At 40.7% G+C, this 21,921-nt stretch overlaps 1 protein-coding gene across 2 annotated transcripts in view; it reads left to right on the top strand.

Annotated features, from left to right (window-relative positions):
* The window catches only part of ENOX1 (ecto-NOX disulfide-thiol exchanger 1), a 365,314-nt gene that overhangs the window by 341,602 nt on the left and 1,791 nt on the right, over positions 1-21,921 (top strand). The window contains exons 14-16 of one of the 2 annotated variants that reach the window (XM_065637549.1): positions 699-755; positions 16,658-16,760; positions 19,737-19,822. In XM_065637549.1, the coding sequence (XP_065493621.1) occupies positions 699-755; positions 16,658-16,760; positions 19,737-19,822 (246 nt within the window). The remainder of the gene's footprint in view (positions 1-698; positions 756-16,657; positions 16,761-19,736; positions 19,823-21,921) is intronic. The other variant, XM_065637556.1, reaches the window with a different exon arrangement.

The raw sequence follows: 21,921 nt of genomic DNA, 5'->3' as shown, positions 1-21,921 counted from the left end.
CAAGACATGAGCTAAGACATTCCTTAATTCTCTTGGGAGTGATTTTTACAATCACCTGAATAATTCTGGATTTTCCCCAAAAAGCTAATTCAGGAGGGAAAAAAAAATGTTTGGTTCAGATTATATATTTGGAATTGGCAGTGTCTCTTCAGTTCTTCCTGCCACTGACTGAACAAAAGCGTTGTTCTTCTCTTCCCTTCCTTTTCCATCATACCCAGGAGCCAGTTATTTAGATGCTTCCTCAGGAAGGAAACATACAGTAGCACTTTGGCATCTTAAACAGCTCAAAATATATCACTCAAAAGTAATCATTAGCAAAACACTATTTAGCTAGTGGCAACTTGCAAATATTGTAAAGTTTAAATTAATAGTAAGAAGAATGGGAAATGAAATCATTTATTATTCTTGAGAGCCAATTCTATATACTTTTTATGCCTTGAAACTACTTTCTAATCTTATTATTTAAAAAATAATGGCCCGGTTTTATTATTTTCCTTTTTTTTGCCAACCTATCAAGCCTTAAGTATGTTGGTTTCAAAATGGTTTGAGCAAAAACTCATTAGAATTATATGCTCCATCTGTTTTTCTCATTGGAAGCTTTATAAAATGCTCCTTCAAATAAATCAAAGATAACTGTGTGAAATACTCAAGTAATGTGCTTGTTTTGTTCTGTTTTGTTTTTTGTTTACTCTTTGCAGTTAAAAAGTGCCAAGGAATTAGCAGAAATCAATGGGCATGATGAATCTCAAGCAAATGTAGGTACAGCTATCTATGTATAGCTTTAGAGATATATATATGCATGCATATGGTCTCAAATATACTATTTATGTCTTAAAGCTGATAGAATGGCTGGATGATTTGCACATCAGGTTTGAAGTGCCTGGGTTTTTTTCACACAGAATCACAGGTTCAAATCCCAGAAAACTTCATTTCGAGGTAGATAAATTGGGTTCCATGCAATTTACTTTGTAGGATTTATTTGGCTGAGACTTTAACAACCAATGTCCTACTTGCTGTATGTGGGTGTTAAAGATACCATGGAAACGACTGCAAGAGAAATGCTTTGCTGTAGTGTCCTGTCCAGGATTAGTCAAGCTACAAAGTTGTACCGTTTGTGTCTGTGGCTGCCACCTTGCAGCTGAGCAAGTGTGCCCATATTTCAGTTCTGAGTGAAGTGATTCACGTACACGTGTATAATTTGGAAACAGTTAATTTGCACAAAAAGGACTAAATTAATTCATTGAGTTGTTATTTTGTCCAAAATCACTAAACGACTTAAGGTCATGTTTTTTAAAACCTGCTGCCAAAAAAAAAATGCTTCTGTTATCCCCTTAATGATTGCAGTCAAAACAGTAATTTGGATAAGGGGAGAGATTAAAAAGGAAAACTTTCCTGCTATGTTCATCTTCCAAACTGTGCAGCTTTGTGCTTTGTCATAAACATACGAAAATTAAAACTGATTATATACGATATCTTCCTCCAAGCCAAGAGAACAAGCAACAGTCTGAACACTAATATATTTTAACATCTATTTTGGTCAGTGTATTCTCTAATGGCACAGCCAGGAAAGCAGTTTCATTTTAAACGTGAATGTCAGGCTCAAATTTTGTGGACTGCTTTGTGATAAGGAAATGTTGTTTTGTCCTTTTTAATCCATTCCTGAATCTCATTCATTGTGGTCTGTTTCCGCAGTGAAGTCGATAGAGCCTCATAGCTCTCAGCATTTGGACAGGAGACATTCAATATTGTCTGATAGCTCCAACAAATCTGCAATTGCAGTCTGTCTGCACAGCGTCTCATTGCCCCTTTGAAAGATTATGTTTGCAAACCAAAATAAAGACATTAATCCACTGATGATCTTGCAATGCTCACGTTAGCTACCTAAAAACTTGTCTTTGTACAGCAGCTGGTTGCAGGGTTCCTAAAGGAGTTTAGAAATGTAAGACTTCATATGTAACTGGATAAAACAGAAGAGCCTGAAAGTTATATTTTCACTTAATATAAAGGTTGGAATAGCATTAAAATTAAACATTTCAGTTGTGTAAAGAGAGTGTTTCAGTGCATCGTTCCCAGATATCTAAACCGAAATATTTCTGAATTTTTGTTTAATGGTAAATTTTTCAAAATGTAATATTTTGTTCCAGTTTGTAATTGTAGGAATTGTTCAAATGCCTGAATTTTCTATAGGCTAGAAACTCTGTTTTCTGTCCCTCTTTTCCATGACCTCTTCCTATGATGATCTCATAGCAATATTAGACTCCTAAGAAAAGAAGTCAATACCTAAACTAACGGTGAAGAGAGAGACTAGACAGCTACAATTATTGAGTCATAGTTGCAGCCATGTATTCAATAATTATGCTACCATGAAATCAGAGAAAGCACAGCAGCACAAATGGAAATAGAGAAATAGAGGGAAAGAACTGATGTTAAAGCATTTGCTACAGTAATGAACTTTGTAAAATGGAAGCTGAGGTACCTTTTAAACAATTGTCATTTATATCAAATATACAGCGCTCAGGTGTTATGGCTTGCAGGTTGTCTCTCCACATCTATTCTCAGCAGACTTCATGGTTCTTGCCCTTGGCCAGTGTGCAAATCTGGGATGATCAAAGAGAAAAAGGCTTGGTTGTTAGTGAACTGTGATGCATATAATGGGATTAGGACATATTTGTTACAGTTGATGGGTTGAATTCAGCAAATGAAATACCTTTACATGCAGAGCAATAGTGGGAGGTGTTGGTAAGGAAAAATGGCAACGAATGTCTATACACTGAGCACACAATCTATTCTTCACACTATGGCATATTTAGGTTACTTAGTCTATAGAAAATCAGGCTCCTAGAAAGGACAGTAGACATTTTAGGCACACTGCATACACATCAAGAAAGCCCATACTGTAATCTTAAAAATATTATTTTCTGCAGTCCTCAGGCTTTCTGCTGATGACACTGGTCCGCATCATATTTTACATTAGGAAATATTGTTTCTTAAAATAAAACCTGGAAATACTTTTCTTAGCAAAACCAGATACAGATGAAAAATTATACTTAGACCTATCCTGGTGTGTCTTCTACATTTCCGTTATGTGAGACCATCCTGAAAGGGAAACAGGGATCTTGACACCTTTGCAAAAAGAAAAATATCTCTCCTGAAATGCGCCCAACCTATAAATGGAACAATCTTCAGTTTTTTCTCTTATTTTTGCAGGAGAATTGAACACAGTTAATTAAGGGGCTGGAGCGATTGCAATGTTACCCTCCTTGCCACAGCAGTTCACATACAAATCTGGGGGGGCGGAAAAAGAAATTTTAGTGTATTGTCAGTACATCTGTTATTTTCAGAAAGCAAAACCATCTTACAAGGGTCTGTAAACAGTCATAAGGGTGTTTCATGAGTGATTTGCCAGGTACATGCAGTAATATTTGTTATGGCTGTTGATATTTCCCAGCCATACTCTGTGTCAGGAAAGGCCAAATGTCAGGCTCAAGCATTACAAGATCCTCGCCTGGTATTAACAGAGACTTCAACACCCAGGACTGACAGAAGTGCTGTCACTGAGCATTCATTTCCTTCATCCCTGCAGTTAGGAAAGATTGCTTCTTGCTTCTAATCTGCCCCCCTTTTAATTTCCCCTTCATTGCTGCATGTAATGATATTTAGTTCACATCTCTGTCTTAACTGAAAAGAAAATAATGGCCAATGGACAATTATAATTTCAGATATAATCCTCTTCCAGGATGTTCCCAGACTCTTGGGACCTGATTAGTGCCAATATGAAAAAAAAAACCTTGCTTGGGAGATGTGCTCGAGTAGAGAACATTTTGCAACCTGAAAATGATAATCACACGTTTTGTGGTTAACTCTATAAAGGCAATTTATTCTTCCACTGTTTCTGTAAGTTCAGTGCCTTTCTGTGGAGTTTCTTGTATATAGGTTAATTCTGTGTTTTGATCGAAGACCTCCTTTTGCTCACTACTGAGTTCAGTAAACATAGGGTACCGCATGCAAATGCACCTATATAGCCTTGATTAATATATCCTTCTTTTGGGGGTGGGAAGGTTAACTTCCATGGTATCCCTCTATTGTTAATGGAGAAAGCGAGACTTTTTTATGCAAGCCTCATTTTAGAAGTAGTCAGTGATCTTCCAGGAGTTTGGTACTCTCCCTTGACAGCTGCCTTCCTTAGATAGCTCCTGCGAATAACTCCTACCCTTTGTAAAGCGGTAGTTAGGAATATCAGTCCTCCAAGTTCAGACCAAAGTGAGAGATGGGTCATGGTTGCAGAAGCATTTTGAATGCCCAGATTGCAACCGCATGGTAAAGTCCTGCTGAAGTAAATAGTTAAACTCGCATCAGGTTAAAAAGCCAGGATTTCACCAAAAGACTTTCAGGGTCACTTTGTTATCACCAAGGCATAATAAAATGAATATATTTGAGAGAGCGAAACTGATTTCATCACACCTTTTTTTACCAGCTTTTTTATTCTGTTTGAGTTTCATTGTTTGAAGAAAGTAATGACTTTGACCTCAGTTATCTGTCTGCCTCCAGTTAGGGTCTCCTGCAGCTGGGACACAATATTCTGTGGGGTTTTTTCCAGACATGGCATCAATAATATTAAGTAGGCATACATTTTTCCATTGGAATGCTTGAAGCTGTTGTCAGAGCATTTCTCAAGTTCAACCATCAAGCATCTTACGTTTGATGTTGATTCTTCCTTTAATTCTTACCCTCTATATCTGCTTTTCAAGCAGTTACCAGATGATCCCTGATGCTGAGGAGGAGTATACCCAAGGTGAAATATTTGAACCATTTTACTAAATTGCTTACTTTATGCTACACTGAAAGTGATCTTATTCCTAACTACACTCCAGTCTTCTCTTTTCGCATGGTATGGTTAATCATACAGACTGCCCAGGGAAGTGGTTGAGTCACCATCCCTGGAGGTGTTTAAAAGACATGTAGATGAGGTTCTTAGGGACATGGTTTAGTGTGATGAAAGGTTCAGTGTGATGAAAATTTAGTGAGATGAAAAGGGCCCTTGAATGCAGGGAGAGAGGAGAGGAGAGGAGAGGAGAGGAGAGGAGAGGAGAGGAGAGGAGAGGAGAGGAGAGGAGAGGAGAGGAGAATGTAATGCCTGCTCAAATTGTCCCAGTGGTTTGGGACTATGGGACAAAAGTTGGTCGCCTTTATTAGTGAAGATTAGTGATTGCTGATGCTTTTGCTTCACTTCCTTGTGAGTGCAACAGCCATTTCCTGGCTAGCCCACTCTTCAAAAGGCTTGCTCTTCCCAGAACACCACAGCCATCTGACAAAAAAATGTGCTCTACGTGGGTAATATAAAAGCAATTTGGGCCTAAAGTTTTAGGCCAGAAAACCCCAACTCAGGGCTTGTGTATGTCAGGAAATGGTATGTTTCTTTTCTCTCTGAGCTTCCTGGGTGTCTCAGGTTCATAAGCTGTGAACCTCAGCCTCAGCAAGCTGAGGCGAGTAAGGGAGTAGCTGCCTTGGCTTTGCTGACGTCCCGTGGCCTTGCAGCAGGCATTTCTGGAGCATATGGGAGCTAGGGAGCTCTGCAAAAAGGGAGGTGATGACCACTGGGTCCATTTTAGAGTAGGGACATGGCGCTGGCAGCCTCTCCACGCCTGAGAGCTCAAGGGTTATGCCCCTCGTAGGGGATGCCAGAAGTTGGGATTTGCTTCTCTCTTCCACCTGAGAAGGTTCAAAGCTACATTTCCTGAGAAAGAGTGTGGGCTACGGGCACTCTCCAACCCCTCTGTCTTAGCTGCTCCACCCAGCAAGATTGTATTTGGTTGACTAACTCATTTAACAAATGTAGTTAATTGTCTAAAGAAAACAAGCAAGGGTAATGTTGCAGTGCATGGATCAGGAAAACTCCTTGAGGAGAGAGAAATGCGGGATTTGTTTTCTCATCATGGGTTCGTTATGTTGTAAGAAGGTGCAAGGACCCTGCACCCTGACTGGAGCAAGGTGTAAAGCCCTCAGAGATTACAGAAACCCATTTACTGTCTGTACTCAGGTTCTTCCATCCTGGTAGGCCCAGGACCAGGGAGTGAGGAGTAGCTGTGCCCCTTTCTACTCCCTGCCTTTTCTATTCCAGGCGTTTATTTGTAGCCCTTCCATCACTCATTTCTCATTCCCTTCAATTTAAGGCATGTGGAGTATGATAAATTCAAGCAGCTATGACCATTCGCAGATCAGCAGCTTTCCTAGTTACCACGGCAGGCATGAGGAATGACCGCCTCATGAATTCAATACCGCGAGGCCTGAAAATAACAGGAGTTTAACTGAATGTTTAGGACCATGTTATCAAAGAACCTGCTCAGCCTTCAGAATTTCTTACACACTGATAGATCGAGTCCCCCTGAGTTCCCCCCTTCACCACCCCAGCCCTCATTCAGCATGTTAGAGGACAGCAGTAGAGTTTCATTAGCACGGTGCAGATCTCTGCTGGCAGAATCACAGTATCTGTGGTTTCAGCTACGATCTAACCCTATAGGGAGCAAACAGCTACAGCAGACCGAGGTATATTCTGACACAGTGTGTGCCACCTGAAGCAGATCTGGGCTGTAGCCATAACCCCCTTGTTAATGTGCAGCAAGGAATCACACCGCTTCCCTTGTCCCTAATTAAAAGTGTCAGAGTGGCATCATAACTTGGCTTTTGATTGGACTGAATTCCCATCATCTGAGAAGAGTGAACTCTAAGACACAATGATAAAACCTATTCAGCCACCCACTCAGCAAATCACAGAAGTTTTTTGACTTTAAATTTCATATGAGCTCCACAGGGAGACAGTTCTTCAATGCCCAAAGCTACCTGACATTTTAATAATAATCTGATCATTCTGCGCAGCCTTTCATCCTGAAGCATTTTCCCTGAGTATTTATACTGCACACGTATACAGGAGTCATCCCGTGATTTCTAGTGAGGAATAACATTCAGCCTTATACATATGCAGCTGTGTGCTTAACCCACACAGTGTACGAGGCAGATTGGCTTGTCAGAGCACTCAGGCTCCCCCGCAGCCACCTGAAGGGTGATGGGCCACCTCTGCTTGAGCCACAAGACTTGCTCCTGCAGTCCTGGAGGCTGTAAACCATATTCACACTCCCTCCGAACTGCTAAAGTCCTTCAAGGAATGGATAGCAAAAAGTGACAGAAGTGAGAAAGGAGCTTCAGTATCCCCAGGAGATACTCCTCTTGGAAGAAGAGTTCATCATCCTAATCAAGATCCAATCCAAAGGAATGAGAGCTCCAAAATGTTTGTTTCAAGTACTTTTCATGTCTTCAGATATGGAGATTCTTGTGAATATGGGAGCTGACCTGGGTTTTCAGATACCTAAAATTCTTTTTCAAATACAAATCCTTGCTGAAAACCAGTTACTCTCATAAAACATTTAAGCTTGTTTGGGTTTTTTCCCCTCCAATTACTTCCTTTTATTTCAACAAAAACATTTTCAAAACAATTCTACACATCCCAGAAAAGAAATTAATTGCCTTTTTTTTCTCTCTTTAACTTTTTTTAGAAGTGCATCATTCTCAAGGAGATTGTTAGAGCAATGTTTGTGTTAAAGACCATTTGAAAGGGCTTTCAAAAGTTCTCAATCTCAAGTAAGCATGAAGTATTCCCTCCTACAATGACTTCAGCAGAGCTGGTGGGCAGGCAATGTTTTCATTCAGCCAACCATTGGTTTGCTGCAATTCCCTATCACAAAGTGTGCAAAATGACAATTACCTTTTCCTTTGCAAAACAACCTCATTCACATCACATAAAACATCTGTGTTAAGTCATCAGGAACCTACACATAAATCCAGCTTTAGAAAATGAAGCAACCTGATCATGTTTTTTAAAATAAGCATGAAGCAACTTTCATATTAGTCATCCGTATTTTGCACATGTACATTCCCATAAAATAGATGTGCTCAAATACAATGAGAACAATATAAAGAGATAGCTTCAATGAGAAAAGCATTTTCAGATTATTGCTAGTTGCCTTAACTCAGCAGGTGAAAGTTATAATAGTAAAAGCTTTGTAATGAAAAAGTTAAAAGCGTCTCTCTGGCAAATGGATCAGAAAAATAGGATGTCAAGAGCACCATAATACAATTAATCTTCACTGCTGAAAACACTTCTATCATGTAGGATAGATCAGACAAACTGATATTAGATGCATAAAGGTGTGTTTGAAGTGCTTCGTTTGCAAGGTCTTATATTCACTGTTCTAATTTTTCTTCGTAGTTGTTGCCGTAATTTTAATGCCGGATAATTTTTCAACCCAGTTGTCAACTGTTTATTTGTTAATACCAGAGCACTCTTAAATTTACAGTTATGGTAAATTCTACATTAGTGTACTTTAAAAGTAAATTTCTGTATTAGTGTACTATAAAAGTAATTACAATGTGCTGTGGCTGACAAAACCTGGACGGGTTTCTTGCATAGCACAAAGTAAGATACCAAGTTTACGCTTGATCTGAATGAAAAGGTAACACCTGGTCTGTATCCTTTCTAATGACAGACCAGTCAAAAGCAAAAACTGTTACAACATTCACCAGCAGTGTAGCATATGGCAAATACGTACTTCTGCATCACTAGGTAGATAGGAGGTGAAGAATCCTCTGAGACTCTGGAAAAAACACTGAAAACCAACATGTTTTTTACTGTATTGGTGACCTGGTGCTAACTGTAAAAGTAGCGTAGGCTGCTGTTGAGAGCTCTGATTTTGGGCAGATGGTTGGACGCCTCATGCTTTACCTTATTCTTTCTATACATGATGCAACACTGTAATTTGTTACAGTAAACTGAGTTATTCCAGTGCATATGGAAAAGGCTAAAAAACCTCTCTACATACAGTGTGTGAGCAAGACCACCTAAATTGATGTCAGTCACTTTACCGAAATCAACTCTTAGGCTGTGAGAAACCAGGACTCCGTAAAATATAGTATTTCTAGGAAGTAGTTAATTTGCTAGCACAAGATCAATTCATCTGCAGCAACAAAAGAATTATATTAATCAAAGATTATGAGCAATTTTCTAGTCATTAGAGTATTTTTAGAGGAGTAGTCAGCAGAGTCAGAAACAGTCACTGTAAGAGGACATGCTGAAAGAAGAGCTGTGTAACACATACCATGTTCCTAGAGAATTTTGAGTTACTTTCAGAGTTCAAATGCTCAATCAAATTTCCATGTGTCACAGCATAGCACAGGGCCGTAGCAGCCTGTCAAGGGGAACGAGCTCCATTAAAGAAGAATTAGAGCCATTTGGCCCAAACCAAGCATTGCTGCTGTGGAGAGGTGCTGAATCCTGCCCCCTAACAGAGAGGCAAGGTGGTTGTAGCTCCATGCGACGAACCTGCAGTGAGTCTGAGCATGTGTTCCCCACGGCAACGTACACAAACATGTATACAACACATGCATGTATATACACATGGGCAGCCACACAGATCAGCACAAACTCAGCATTCATAAGCACAACAAGTACTGATGGCCTCATCTTGCTCCCCTTTCTGGCTGAACAGGATAAAGGTCCATTAGTGGGAAATATATATACAGACTTACACATATATACAATGTGGATCCCTCCAGTAACTGGCCTTTGACTCTCAGTCTATCCCATAGCTGGTCCCTGCCTCTTGCATACACACACAAACAGGTCTTTTAGTCATGCCCCAGACCCCAGGCTGTCTCCAGTTGCTGGCTTGGACTCCCCGATCCCTCCAGTAGGTCATGCACAGTCTCTCTGGTCTCTCCTGGATCCATTCCAGACCTATGGCCACTTCAGTACGTGGCTTCCAAGCTTATGATCCTACCCAGTGGCTAGTCTAGCTTGATGCTCAGCAGTGATCACAGAGCAGCACAAGCACGCACTCTGGTCTCTCTAACTGCAGCATTTCAGACACATGTCCCTCTGACCCCTGCTCCCACTCCAGCTGCTGCGCTCAGACCCCGCATATACCCCCATGGACACAAAATAGAGAGCCCCTCACCCAGGAAAAGAGTTAGAAATTGAGTTCAATGAGTGTAATGCACTGATCAGGGCATGGCCAGACAAGTGTACTGACCAACAACCTATTTACATGCAACCAGTCTCTTTTATCCCTTTCCCAAACCACCGTGATCCCTCCCTTTTCCTGCCTTTTATTTCCTCACTAAGGACTCTCAGCTGAGTGTTGTACAATACCAAGATGCTCTTTCCCTATGTCCCATAAGAAGTCACATACCCGTATAGACAGTGTCCCCCTCACTCTGTAAGATGATCCAGAGAGGATTTCCACTGATTGATCTCGAGAGACATCATGCTTGACCCCTGGGGCTGATGCTCTCTTGTGACAGCCCTGGGAGGAGCTGGGTCAGGGGACTCTCATTTCTCTGATTGGGTTATCAGGCTTTCCCCATCTGTGATGGTGTCTCTGTCCTTTTTTATGCTCATGGATATAAGACTTTAATCACAAGTAACCACAAGCAGCAAGTGACGGTGGCTGGAAAATCCCTTCTGCAGGGGATGGAAGCACCCATCTGTTGATGACATATTCCACATGTTGTTTGATGAGGGTGCAGAACTGGAATGCTGCAGAGAAACTGCTGAGGCTTATCCAGTCATTGGAGTATTACCCCTTGTTGTGCATCCATGTGTTCTGACCCTGCGGCTGATTCTGCTTTGGGCAGGAGGTTGGAGTAAGGACATCCCAAGGTCACCTGCATGATTTTGTGGTTCTGTGATCATCTGAGTCACAATCACTGTCTGTGAGTGTACTCATACATTGCCACACTTGCAAGGAAATTTGAGTAAAGTTACATTTAAATAAGCTCTTTCGTTGTAGTTTAGCTCAACTTGGATTTAATAATTTTGTATTCACCATGATTAAGAACATAGAAAGGACAATAGCCCATTCTCAACGGACAACCATGTTAAGCTGTCCAAAGTTGTCCTGTACCTCAACCTTGCATGTCCCCATAAATTCAAGATGTTTGACTTGATGTGCATTGAAACTATTGCAAGGCTCCCATTCACTTGATTGGAAATTGAATTAGGCTTCATTCAGGTTGAAACAGCAAGATTAAATTTTCCTATGTAGGACCGAAGTACTTTTAAAGAAAGACCAGCAATGCAAACACAACTATAGTAGACTTAAGGAGATCCCCAGGTAAATGAAAATAAATGAAAAATGTGCAGTCTTCATGTCACAGGCCAGTTTCCACCCATGTTTGCAGTGGAATCGTCAAATCTGCCTGAACATCAATAAGCAGTTTGGGCAAACACATCTGAAATCTAAGACAAGTTCTGTGGACTCAGAGCAGGTACCTGTATGCTTTTCAGAGCTTAAGGACTGAAGATTTGGTATCACATGCTCACAGCTCTTTATTCTATCAAAATCATAAAATTACCTTTTCAAGCTCACAGCATCTCTCTGGCTTGCTGCTAATAACATGCAAGATCTTTGCTTATGTTTCAGATATATAGTTTTGTCTCCTCCTACTCATTTTCTCTCATAAATCCCCTGGGCGATGAGAAAGTGTGGTGTATCCCTTACATCTAACATCATTCAGCAGTTGCTCTGTCTTATGCTTGCTGTGTCCAACATCTACTCTTTCCTTCTGCTACTGTTTTAATGCCTCAGACAATGGGCTTTGTACATATAGTATGAACACCAACATATCCTGCTAATTTTTCCAGAGTCTGGTAGGATTTTTTTATTATCCCTCACCATACAATCCTGCAGAATCCCATATACTACAACAAAGGGAATGTGGCCTTTGAAGCCTATATGCCAGCAGCCATCATTCCCCCTAGATTGAAAGGTAATTATCAAATATTTGGACTACCCAGATAGTGGAGGGAGCTTTTCAACTCTTTGAATATTTGTAATTTGCATCCTGATCACATGCCAGATGTCTTCAATGTCACATTCATTAAATCCCATATTCTGCCTTTCAAGCAGAGTCCTGTGATGTGGAACTGCACTTGGCAGGAGTAGTTTCCAGGTAGGGCAGCTACTGTTCAAGCCTTGCTCAGCTCTTGGTCGACTTTCATGGGGAATGACAAGTCCTCATCCCACCCCCGCCCCTTTTTTAGGCATGCTAACTGGCGTATGTTTTCAGAATCACAGAACTTTTTAGCCTAAGAGGAGCATTTTTGCTAAGGACAGAAGACCCAGACAAGAGCAGACGTTTTATATTCTGTCTGCATTTTTTGCACTGCTGCAAGACTGGCCTGTAGAGTACGACTGATGTTTAGGTTGAGAACTTTTTATTTAACATCATACTTTTGCATCAGGGGAAAAAAGAAACCAATGAAAGACTGAAAGATCCAATATCTGGGGCTTTTTGATCTGCTAGTCCCCTGGAGTGCAGAGCTAGGCTTTTGTTCTTACGGTACCTGTGACTATCCGGTGTAGAGAGACACCACATCTCTTCCACTCTTCGGGACTTCTGTGTTGCTCTCTAGCAAATACAGCTTTCTCAGGAGTCACACTCTTTTTTACTGTGTCTACAGTGTGGGACCCAGCTGCTCTGTGGTGGGTCACGGTGGACAGTGAGACCAGGAACCTTTTGCAGCAATCCATTTGCCCATGTCTCTGCCTTTGCTTCCAAAAGAAGCCAGGGTACATGAGAGGATGACACAAACCCAACTTCTGTCCCACCTTATGGCCAGGACATGGCTAAGGTATACACCCCTGTGTGAAAACTGCCATGTACAACTCTCCACAGCCATCAGCTCTGTGTCAGTGGTGGTGTCAGAGGTCTGCCTGTGGAAGTGACGTCCATGTGAGAAAATCATTATTATGCCATCGTCTGTTTCATCTAGCAAGTTCTCCTGAAATTTTTCCAGACAGACACTCTCTCTCTCCACCTCTCCCTCGCTGGTTCAAAAGCAGGGAGCCCCAAATTAAAATGCTGGTCCCAAGGTGTGTCTACAGAATCATAAGGTTTGTCAAGCCCGTGAGTGAAATTCATGTTTTTTCATCATCTGCTGAAGGATGAAAGTGTCATTTGCAGGGAAAAGCTCCAAGCTGGCAATGGTGAGAGCATCATACCGAATGGTTGCATTCATGCTGAGCAGCTCTGGAGTTGTCATCATCAAATCAGACCTCCATGTTCTGCAATGCCTGATGTAATTTGTGAATAATGAATAGGGCCAGGCTCCTAATGATCTCCAGGTGTGATTTAACCTGGATTAAGCCTTCCACATACTGTATTTAGTTCTTGCAAGGTCATTTTGCTTCTAATAATTTCTGGTTTTACACATGCTCCGCTGTATTCTTGTCCTTTAATGCAGTAACTGACAGATGGTAGAAAAATACTCATTTTATAATGAAATCTGCTGAAGGAGACTGCTTAGGGCCTCAGAAAATATAATTTGTGAAATAAAAGATGGTCTCCAGGAAAGAAAGGAAATACTGTAATGTAGTATATATATTAAGTAATTTTCCTCAGGCATCTGGTAGCATTTTCTCATGTCAGAGAGGTGACCCAACTGTTTGTTTCCAGTTAGTTATTGCCTCATTCACCTTTATACTCATTCACCTCTATATAAGTCTTGTTTCTGTGGGTTGGCATAGGTAGTGCCTCTAAAAATGTGTGAATTAACCATTTGAAGACTTGTTGCAGAGTCTCCATAGGTACCAGATTTGCATCTGCAGTGCATAGTCAGATACTGAAGGTTTTCACTTAGACTGTAATTAGCCTGGTTTCTGGGTGAATGTCACACTCATTTTTCAGACAAAATTATGCCCATTTCTCTTAAATCAATATTAGTTCCTAGCAGCATTGCTGCTGAGTCCTTTATGTGACCATGCACACCCTGGATTTTCTCATGTCCTGTGCAAGCTTATTTTGGCAGCTAAATACATCAGAGTTGTCTAATTTATCATCCTCTGTGAAGTAGGTAGTTTGCAATGGCAGAAACCTCCTCTTTTCAAACCTCCAAGAACCTGCAACCTTCTTCTAAAGCCAGTTGTTTCCTGAGTAGTAACCTTTGCCACTCTTAGTTTCCTCAGGCTCTCCCATAAACAACGTTTTTCTCTTTTATCCTCTGTACCAACACACAGTTAAGGAAGGCTTGATGTGACTTCCTTTAGCATCCATTTATCCTGTCCTATAAATCATACAAAATGTTCCTCACAGGCTCAAATCTAGGCATTAAATGAGAATCCATCTGTTCCTTGCTCCCAATGGGAATATAGTTTCTTTCTTTGCATCACTGCTGACAAAACTTCTAATCCCATCTGAAACTGCTAGTGTGTTGTGTTTGGGGCCTGTTACATCAAATCCACATCTCTCTGCTCTCTCCTTCCCCTCTCAGGAATTGTTATTTTTAGACTGCTTTTCTATCTGTGATGGAATCAAAAGTTACATCTTAACCTATACAAGCTCTGGTGGCATATGCTGCTCTGCTCTTCTGCTGCAGTATCATGAAATCTGTCATCCAGCTCTGTTCTTCTGATCTGTCACCCCCTTGTCATTACTGCCCTTACGGAGAAATTAATGCAAACACTTCCCTTATTTCTGTTTCTTGTCTGGGTTTTCTTTCACTGTTCTTGGATGTCATGGCCAGCAGAGGATGAATATTTGCATTAGCCTTTGGCTCTGTCAGGAGGGGAATCAACAGTACTGGACAACTTGGAGCATACCCCTGCTGCTGTAATGTGCTATGTGCATTACAACACTACAGGAGTCTTAGTGTCAAGGTGATGTAGCTGCCAGAGCGCTCAGGCACACCGGTATTTTAAGAGGAGATCACTGCAACTCTTGATTTGCAGACTCCCTCCTACCTATAGGTGTCTAAATCTGTGCTATAAGTTTCCATTTGCAGCCAGTGAGGAAAATAAAATAGGCACCTCTAAGGTTGAGTTTATTTCAACCTAAAGTAAATAACTAAAATACATGACAAAAAAATTGTTTCATATCTACTGACTAAAAAGGCAGTATAGGCTGACTAGCTTACATGTAGACAATTTCACGTATATCTCTGGCCAGGAGACTGGCCGCTACGACTGCAGCACACCACAGGCGTGCATCTCACTCTTCCTTCACTGTGGGCTAATGTCTGTCAGAGCCCTTTGTTGCTGGGGGCTAAGGGTACACGTATGTGTCTATGTCACTCAAATGCACATACAGTTTCTTAGCTGACACATGGCGACTTGTTCCTCTTCACAATGCGAGGGAACATTTGAACCCATGATGCATCTGAGCCATCAGGTTCTGCGTTATCAGGCAGTTGGTCCTTGGAGCCAGCCTGTGAAGTACATCACTGGGGTTTTTTGTGTTGGTATACATTTGTTTTTAATTGAGAATGGGGAAGTGTCTGCTTCTTTTTACCGGTCTCATCAATTGTGAAGCCTTTACTCAGGCTTTACTCATCTGTAAAGAGGAACATTTGACATATTTTGGAGTTTTTGCCTTTTTTTATCATGGGTTATTCACACCTCCAGAAATGCCCTAGAGTGACCCAAACCCAGTGTTTCTCTTTTATTGCCAAAAATGCTTGCCAAGAATTTTGGAGCAAGGCACCGCCCCAAGTGTACATTCTAGATGGGCTACATCATTACATCAAATAGTGCAAATTTACTTGCATTTAAGTCTGGCCAGACCCACACAGCCTCCAGCTGCTTACCTTGACTCCTCCAGCAAGAACAAGAGCACCATTCCTGCACAATCCCACCTCATGCCACCATATCTCCAGCCCCATGCTCTCTGCCTCTGAAGTTTTGCATGGAAGGGCTGAGCGTCTCACAGAGCAGATGCAGCAGTGTGAGTCACGGCCTCACCAAGAAATTAGTTGCTGCATTTCAGTTGCTCCATGGAAACAGCCCGTGTACATGCCTGAATATTGTGCAATGCACTTCAAAGCCACTTACATGCCTCCAAAGTAGAGATAATTTGTTTACTTCACATATACCCAGGAGAAGAGCAATCTGTGGCACCCAACTGCCTGGGTACTTCTGATGGAACATTTAACGTGATATCTTGGTTGGGATTTAGATGTTTCAGGCCACCTGGTTGCAGAAAAAGGAGCTCAAAGCAGGAGCCTTGACTTGTCTGCCCTTAAGCCTGGCTCTCTTTCAGTCCTCAAAACAAGGCAGCCATACGCAAGCGTCTGTTAGGAATGGTCCCTGAAATGTGCTGCCCCCAAAACATGTCTGGGAATAGTTTGGGGCAGGGGCCAACGCCATGCCAGGCATTGGTTGGAGGGCATAACGGGGTAGATAATTGTGTTCTAGTAGGTACCAACATTGCTAGTGACTGGCGAATTTACTCTCATAGCTGTAGCTGAATATTTCCATCCATGTTCCCTAGAGGCGGTCTTTGTTTACAGCTGTTAGAGCTGGAAAATGTGAGTTTTCTGACCATCCCCACACTTTATGGAATATCTTTCAAGCTGTTATAATGAAGCAGCATTAGCAACAAAGTTGTTACTTACTCCACAAGCAAAATTTCTCTTCTTGGCAGCTCTTGGCATAGAGGTACTTCAAAAAGTGTCTTAATATTCTACAAACAAATCAATTATTTATAATTGTCTTGTCTTTAGATGTGAATTAAAGTAATGATCTTTTTTTATAGAGTTGAAAGGAAGCAGACAGGTTTAATTGAAGTAAATGAAATCTACATGACCACCTGTTTTGTTTTTTAAAATTTATAGGAAATCAATGTATTGACGGTAGCATTGGTCAACCAAGACAGAGAAAAAAATTCAGAGAAACGAAGCCCCGGTCTAAAATCAGAGAAAGAGGCACTATTAATAGGTAAGATAACCCCAAAGAAGATTTTTTGTAGAATACAATGCCTTTTAACAAGCTTTTGTTTTGCATATGTGTTTACATGCATCTTTTTACTAATAAAAAAAAATCTTATTTTTCTTCTCTATTCATAATAGCTTTTAGTAAGAGAAATCCTAAAATATAAGTGAACTTTTACTTTCTGAAAAATACTGCAGAGTTTAATGAAAGGATTTCAGGTATGAAGGAAATTGCAGGATCTGCATTTGGACTTGCAACATGAATGTATGAAGACTTTATTCATATCAAGATTTAGCAGGCTAGAATTGCATAACTTGTTATCTGATTATTAGACAAAATGGTGAAGAAAAAGGGGATGGAAATAATATTAGCAAACCACCAAGCAAAAAAATATGCATACTGGATGTATTAAGCAAGCCAGATTTATGCTTTTGACATTAGGTGAGGGAATTAGCGATATGAATATTTATAAAGAATACCACAAGGACTGTCATCTCCTTTACCTAGAATAGAATCTTTAAAGTAAACTCTTTAAGAGTGCCTGAGAGCTAAAGCTTATAGGCAGTGGGCCAGCTAACCAGTACCCAGCATTTAGCCACACAGGAATGCCGGCTGTACCTGTACTGCCCTTGGAGGGAAGATGCCCCATTTATATCCACACATGTTTGGCATTTGGTTTCAGTGGGGCAGGTTTTCAAGGAGCCTGGAGGCCCACGGTCCGAAGTGCTCCCTACGGCATGGTTGCCATTCACCAGAATGCTGATCTGAAAGACCAGACTTAATTTCTTCGGTTTGATCTTTTCACAAAATCAGCGACATCCTGGTGGGTGGTAGTTCCAAAACTACCTTAATTTGTTTAAATGCAACCCATTTGCATCTGCTAAGTATCAGGGAAGTTGCCGGTTTATTGCTGGGGCAGGGATTCAGATGGTCAAGACTGAAAAGGTCATTTAAAAGTGAAGAATGAATTTAAATGTTTAAGGGCTTAGTACACAAACTTCTGTGACTGGTGAGATGCAGAACAGTAGGATGTACAGAAATGCATACATTGATTTAATTTTGCTTTTTATAATAAAATTCGGAACTTTTAATTGTATTGGACAGTATTTGATCTGATCGAAGATAACTTCTGTGAGAAGGGTAAAAAATATAGGATTTTAAGAACAGAATAAATAACTTTTTTTTCTAGGTCACCCATTATTTGACTGTAACAAGTAGTGGCAGTGTCCCAAAGCGGGTCCCATCCACCAGCTGCCCAGTGGCACGCTCAGTTAAATGGTGTAATCTCAGTCCTGATATAACTGGTCATAACACCCCCTCAACTGGCTCATTGTTACAGTTCAAAAGCAACAGATTGTTCAAGATAGATTTCATGTTACCTCTTCCTCTGAGGCATGTTCAGTCATGGCAAGGGTAGAATGGGCCCTGTCTCCATCCATTTACCACATTTGTCTATATTTCACAAAAGTCAATGTTGTCAGAAGAAAAAAGCATAAAAGAAAAAAAATTACTAAAAAGGTATCATGGAACCCCAGTCAATCCCTATAAAATATTTTCAAATGACTTTTTCTTTACATTGTGTGAAAGAGCTAGCTTTGAACATCCTGAATTGAAAAGCCTTGGGAACACAAATAACGAATACAATGCCACTGACGAAATGTGATATGAATACAAACTGAATTTCCAATCACCCCATCCAAGTGTGATGGTCTTGGATTTTGCTTCAAGAGCTCTTGTGTGTGTGCTTATGGTCACACACAGCACAAGGGCAGCAACTGCTGCTAGGACTCACCATAGCATAAAATTAAACACATGCCTCTCCCTTTGCAGGATTACAAGTTTGTAATTGCTATTGGAAAAATGAGGGAGGAAGAAAAAAGGTGTTCTTTGCAAAGCCAGTCTAAAATGAATTAAATTTTACTTATCATTTTCAACCATGGCTAGTATATGGGGAAAAATGAAATCCAAGATTATCCTAATTCATTCAGCATCAAGAAAGCAGTATGGCCTGCAGTACACAAGATACAGTGACCCATTTTTGTCATTTGTGAGCATTTTTAATCCTGGTGTTTATGCTTTAAGTATAAGGAACTTCCCCTAGGGTGGTTTAGCTAAGAAACCCATCCAAACACAGTTGAAAATATTTGCTCTGATTCTTACAGTTCAACTCTCCCCAAACAGTAAATAACACACATGCCATTTTGTATTTTCACTGTTTGTTTAGAAGAGGAGAAGTTTGATAGTGCTTTTAATAGCAATTTTGATGCCCTAAATCTTGTTCCTGTGGTCATCGTTATCATGTTGTCAGTTGATTTCCACTGCAGAAAAAATCTCTAGACTTAGATTCTGACTCCATCTAAACCACTTTTATTCCCATACCTTTTACAATGATCCTGTAAATAACAATGAAGACAGAGAGAACTGTTTCTCTTTTAAGAGAAAGTTAATATGTCATAAAGGATTTATGTTTTCTTCAGCAGCAGTTAGGGGTAATATGGATTAAACACTTTTCATAACCGGCATCAGCATAATTACTAGAAAAATTTGAGGGAGTGAGGTTTCTGACACAATTATATGAAATGTTTTCACAACAAAGCATCCAGTGAAGGGGAAAAAAGTAATAATTTTACCATTACAATATCCACAATTTTATATTGGTAAATCAAGCATAAAATTGGTAGTCGAAATGCTTCCAGAAAGTCTTTGTTTAGAAACTCCTTTATTCATCAGTATACTATCTTGGTCACTTACTTGCTAACTGCTGTCATTCCTGAAGACGAGCTATTGTGTTTACCATGTTATTATGACTGTATTAAAAATGTGCCATTTTGTTATGTTTATTGGGTTGTGTAAGAAAAATAAGAATCATAATTCATACTGAAAAACCTGCAAGACCAGACTATTCAGATTTATTTTGCTTATTTTAATGATAGATTGTCTGAGGTAATTTCAACACTATGTGTTCCTTTGTTTTTAATACAGGTATCATATCCACATTTCTTCACGTCCACCCTTTTGGAGCCAATATAGAATATCTTTGGTCTTATATGCAGCAGTTGGACTCTAGGGTAAAAAAATTTAATCAAAATCTGTTTTCTCTATAGAAATATTGTATTATTCTTTACTGCAGGTTAAACTCTTTGTGTGTTTCCATTAGAAAGATAATGGGATATGGGGCTTGGGGGTTTGCAGTCTTTATTCATTCACAAATTACAGTGCATGTGCTTGTGTTAAGGTCTTTGCCTCACTCTATTTAGCTGTTCTTTGTGGCAAAGAAGACCAGAGCTTTAAATGGCAAAGACTAGCAGATGACTTTATGATACATGATCCTGAAATGCAGCTGAGAAGAAACAAAGCAGAACAAGAGGCAAGTGTAGCCATGGCCATTAAAATGTGCAGAGTTTTAGGAGATTCCTTTTAAAAGTTTGTAGTTATGGGTCACACTGAACGTGAACTTTGATGAACACATGAATGGACCATGAAGCATACCCTTTGTCTTCACATGGAAGCAGAGATGGCCTGGTAAAGGAACTGGCTGACCCTATTGCTAAATTCGGAGAAGGTGTGCCCAACACAAAAATGACAGAAACACACTACAGTGTGCAAAGTGGTTTTTAATGCATCAGTGCATACAGTCCATAGTCAATACATACCTGTAGGATAAGATTCTTTGACTTACTTTTAAATATCGACTGTAGGATAAGATGAAATCAAGGCCCAAAAGTGCCTATTCCTCTCTACTGAATATTAAGCAAGTCAAGGGTAAGAAGCTCAGCTGTGAAATAGCCACCTTCAATCAGGTGAAGGCACTCTAAGTCCTAAACAACTGCTCCACGGGATGCTACACTGCAGTTGGACATATCTCTGATCCACATCTGCCAATGCTTCCACTGAACATGGGGATGATGGTGCTTGGCCACATCTTCTTTTAACATGGAGTCAGGATTCAGCTATGTCAGGCATCTGGACTAAGAATGTGAGCAGCACTCCTTGTGTGGTGTGCCTCGATCCTGGTAATATTTTGTGCCCAAACATTTCCTCCAGCCATGTCACCTGTTGCCAAAATCTCCTTCCAGCTGCTGTGTTGGACTGTTTTGATGGGCTGTTTCATGTCTCTGGGGTTCTTCCTCTGTTTCTATTAAAAAAATGCATAGCTAAAAGCACAGGAGATCCCGAGCTAGAAGCCTACTGGAAATAAAACAGGTTGCATGGAGATAAGGAAGGATGATGAAGTTCTTAGGCACTATATTTGGGCCATGACAGCTCAGATTTGCTAGAGCTTTGCAGTCCACTTTTACCCACAACGACAAAGTACTAAGGGATGAGGACAGTAGAAACAGATGAGAGACTGATGAATTTCAATTAAAACCCAAAAAAACTAATTTTATCAAGAGCTGATACATCCAGAGCTTCACACCTGCAACCATTCCTCTTCCCTGCTCCCTGCTTCTGCCACATGTACTCCTTCCTTCATCTTGTCCTCAGTTCCTGCAGCACCCAGTCTGCCCAAACTCCTCAGTCATCTTTCAAGTCCTTCCTTAACACACAACGTTCGGCTAAGTTTCACTTGCTTTTCCCCCTCGCTGACCGCTCCAGCTCTGTATCTCTTGAGTGACAACAGCACTCAGTTAAGATACCATCTCCCTGGGCTGCCCTGCTGCTCATTGGTTTTGCCCACTGAGCTCTTCAAATTTCTCCCCCTTCACTGCTGCGGTCCCTCCTTGTGTGTGTCTGTGGGCTCTGTCCTTGAATTTCTATGCACATGAGTAACCTGTTGGCTTCTGCAAGGCTGCCAGGATCAAACCATGAACTGGCAAACACAGTCTTCATGGAAGGAGCATTTTCTCCATCTCACCGAGGTGCCAACACACCAGCCCCTGCAGCTGCCACTTGACCTACCTGCTGTGTAATAAACACGAGATGCAAAATTTGACCTCGTTGGTTTATTTTGGAAGTAACTACTTGTAGCAACAAATTAGTTTTTAATAGCGCAATCCAGAGATGCAATCTCAGATATTAATTTCAATTACTTGCCGTGGTTAGCCTGTCATTCTTCATCTGAACAAGAATGATAAGGTCAGCATACCCATGCAGGCTGAGGGCTCAGTATAGAGCTCACACACATTACGCAAAGGTAACCAGCTATCTGTTGCTGTCATGAGAGTAT

The sequence above is a fragment of the Caloenas nicobarica genome, chromosome 1 (assembly GCF_036013445.1).
Source record: "Caloenas nicobarica isolate bCalNic1 chromosome 1, bCalNic1.hap1, whole genome shotgun sequence".
NCBI lineage: Eukaryota > Metazoa > Chordata > Aves > Columbiformes > Columbidae > Caloenas > Caloenas nicobarica.
This window is presented reverse-complemented; position numbering and strand designations above follow the sequence as displayed.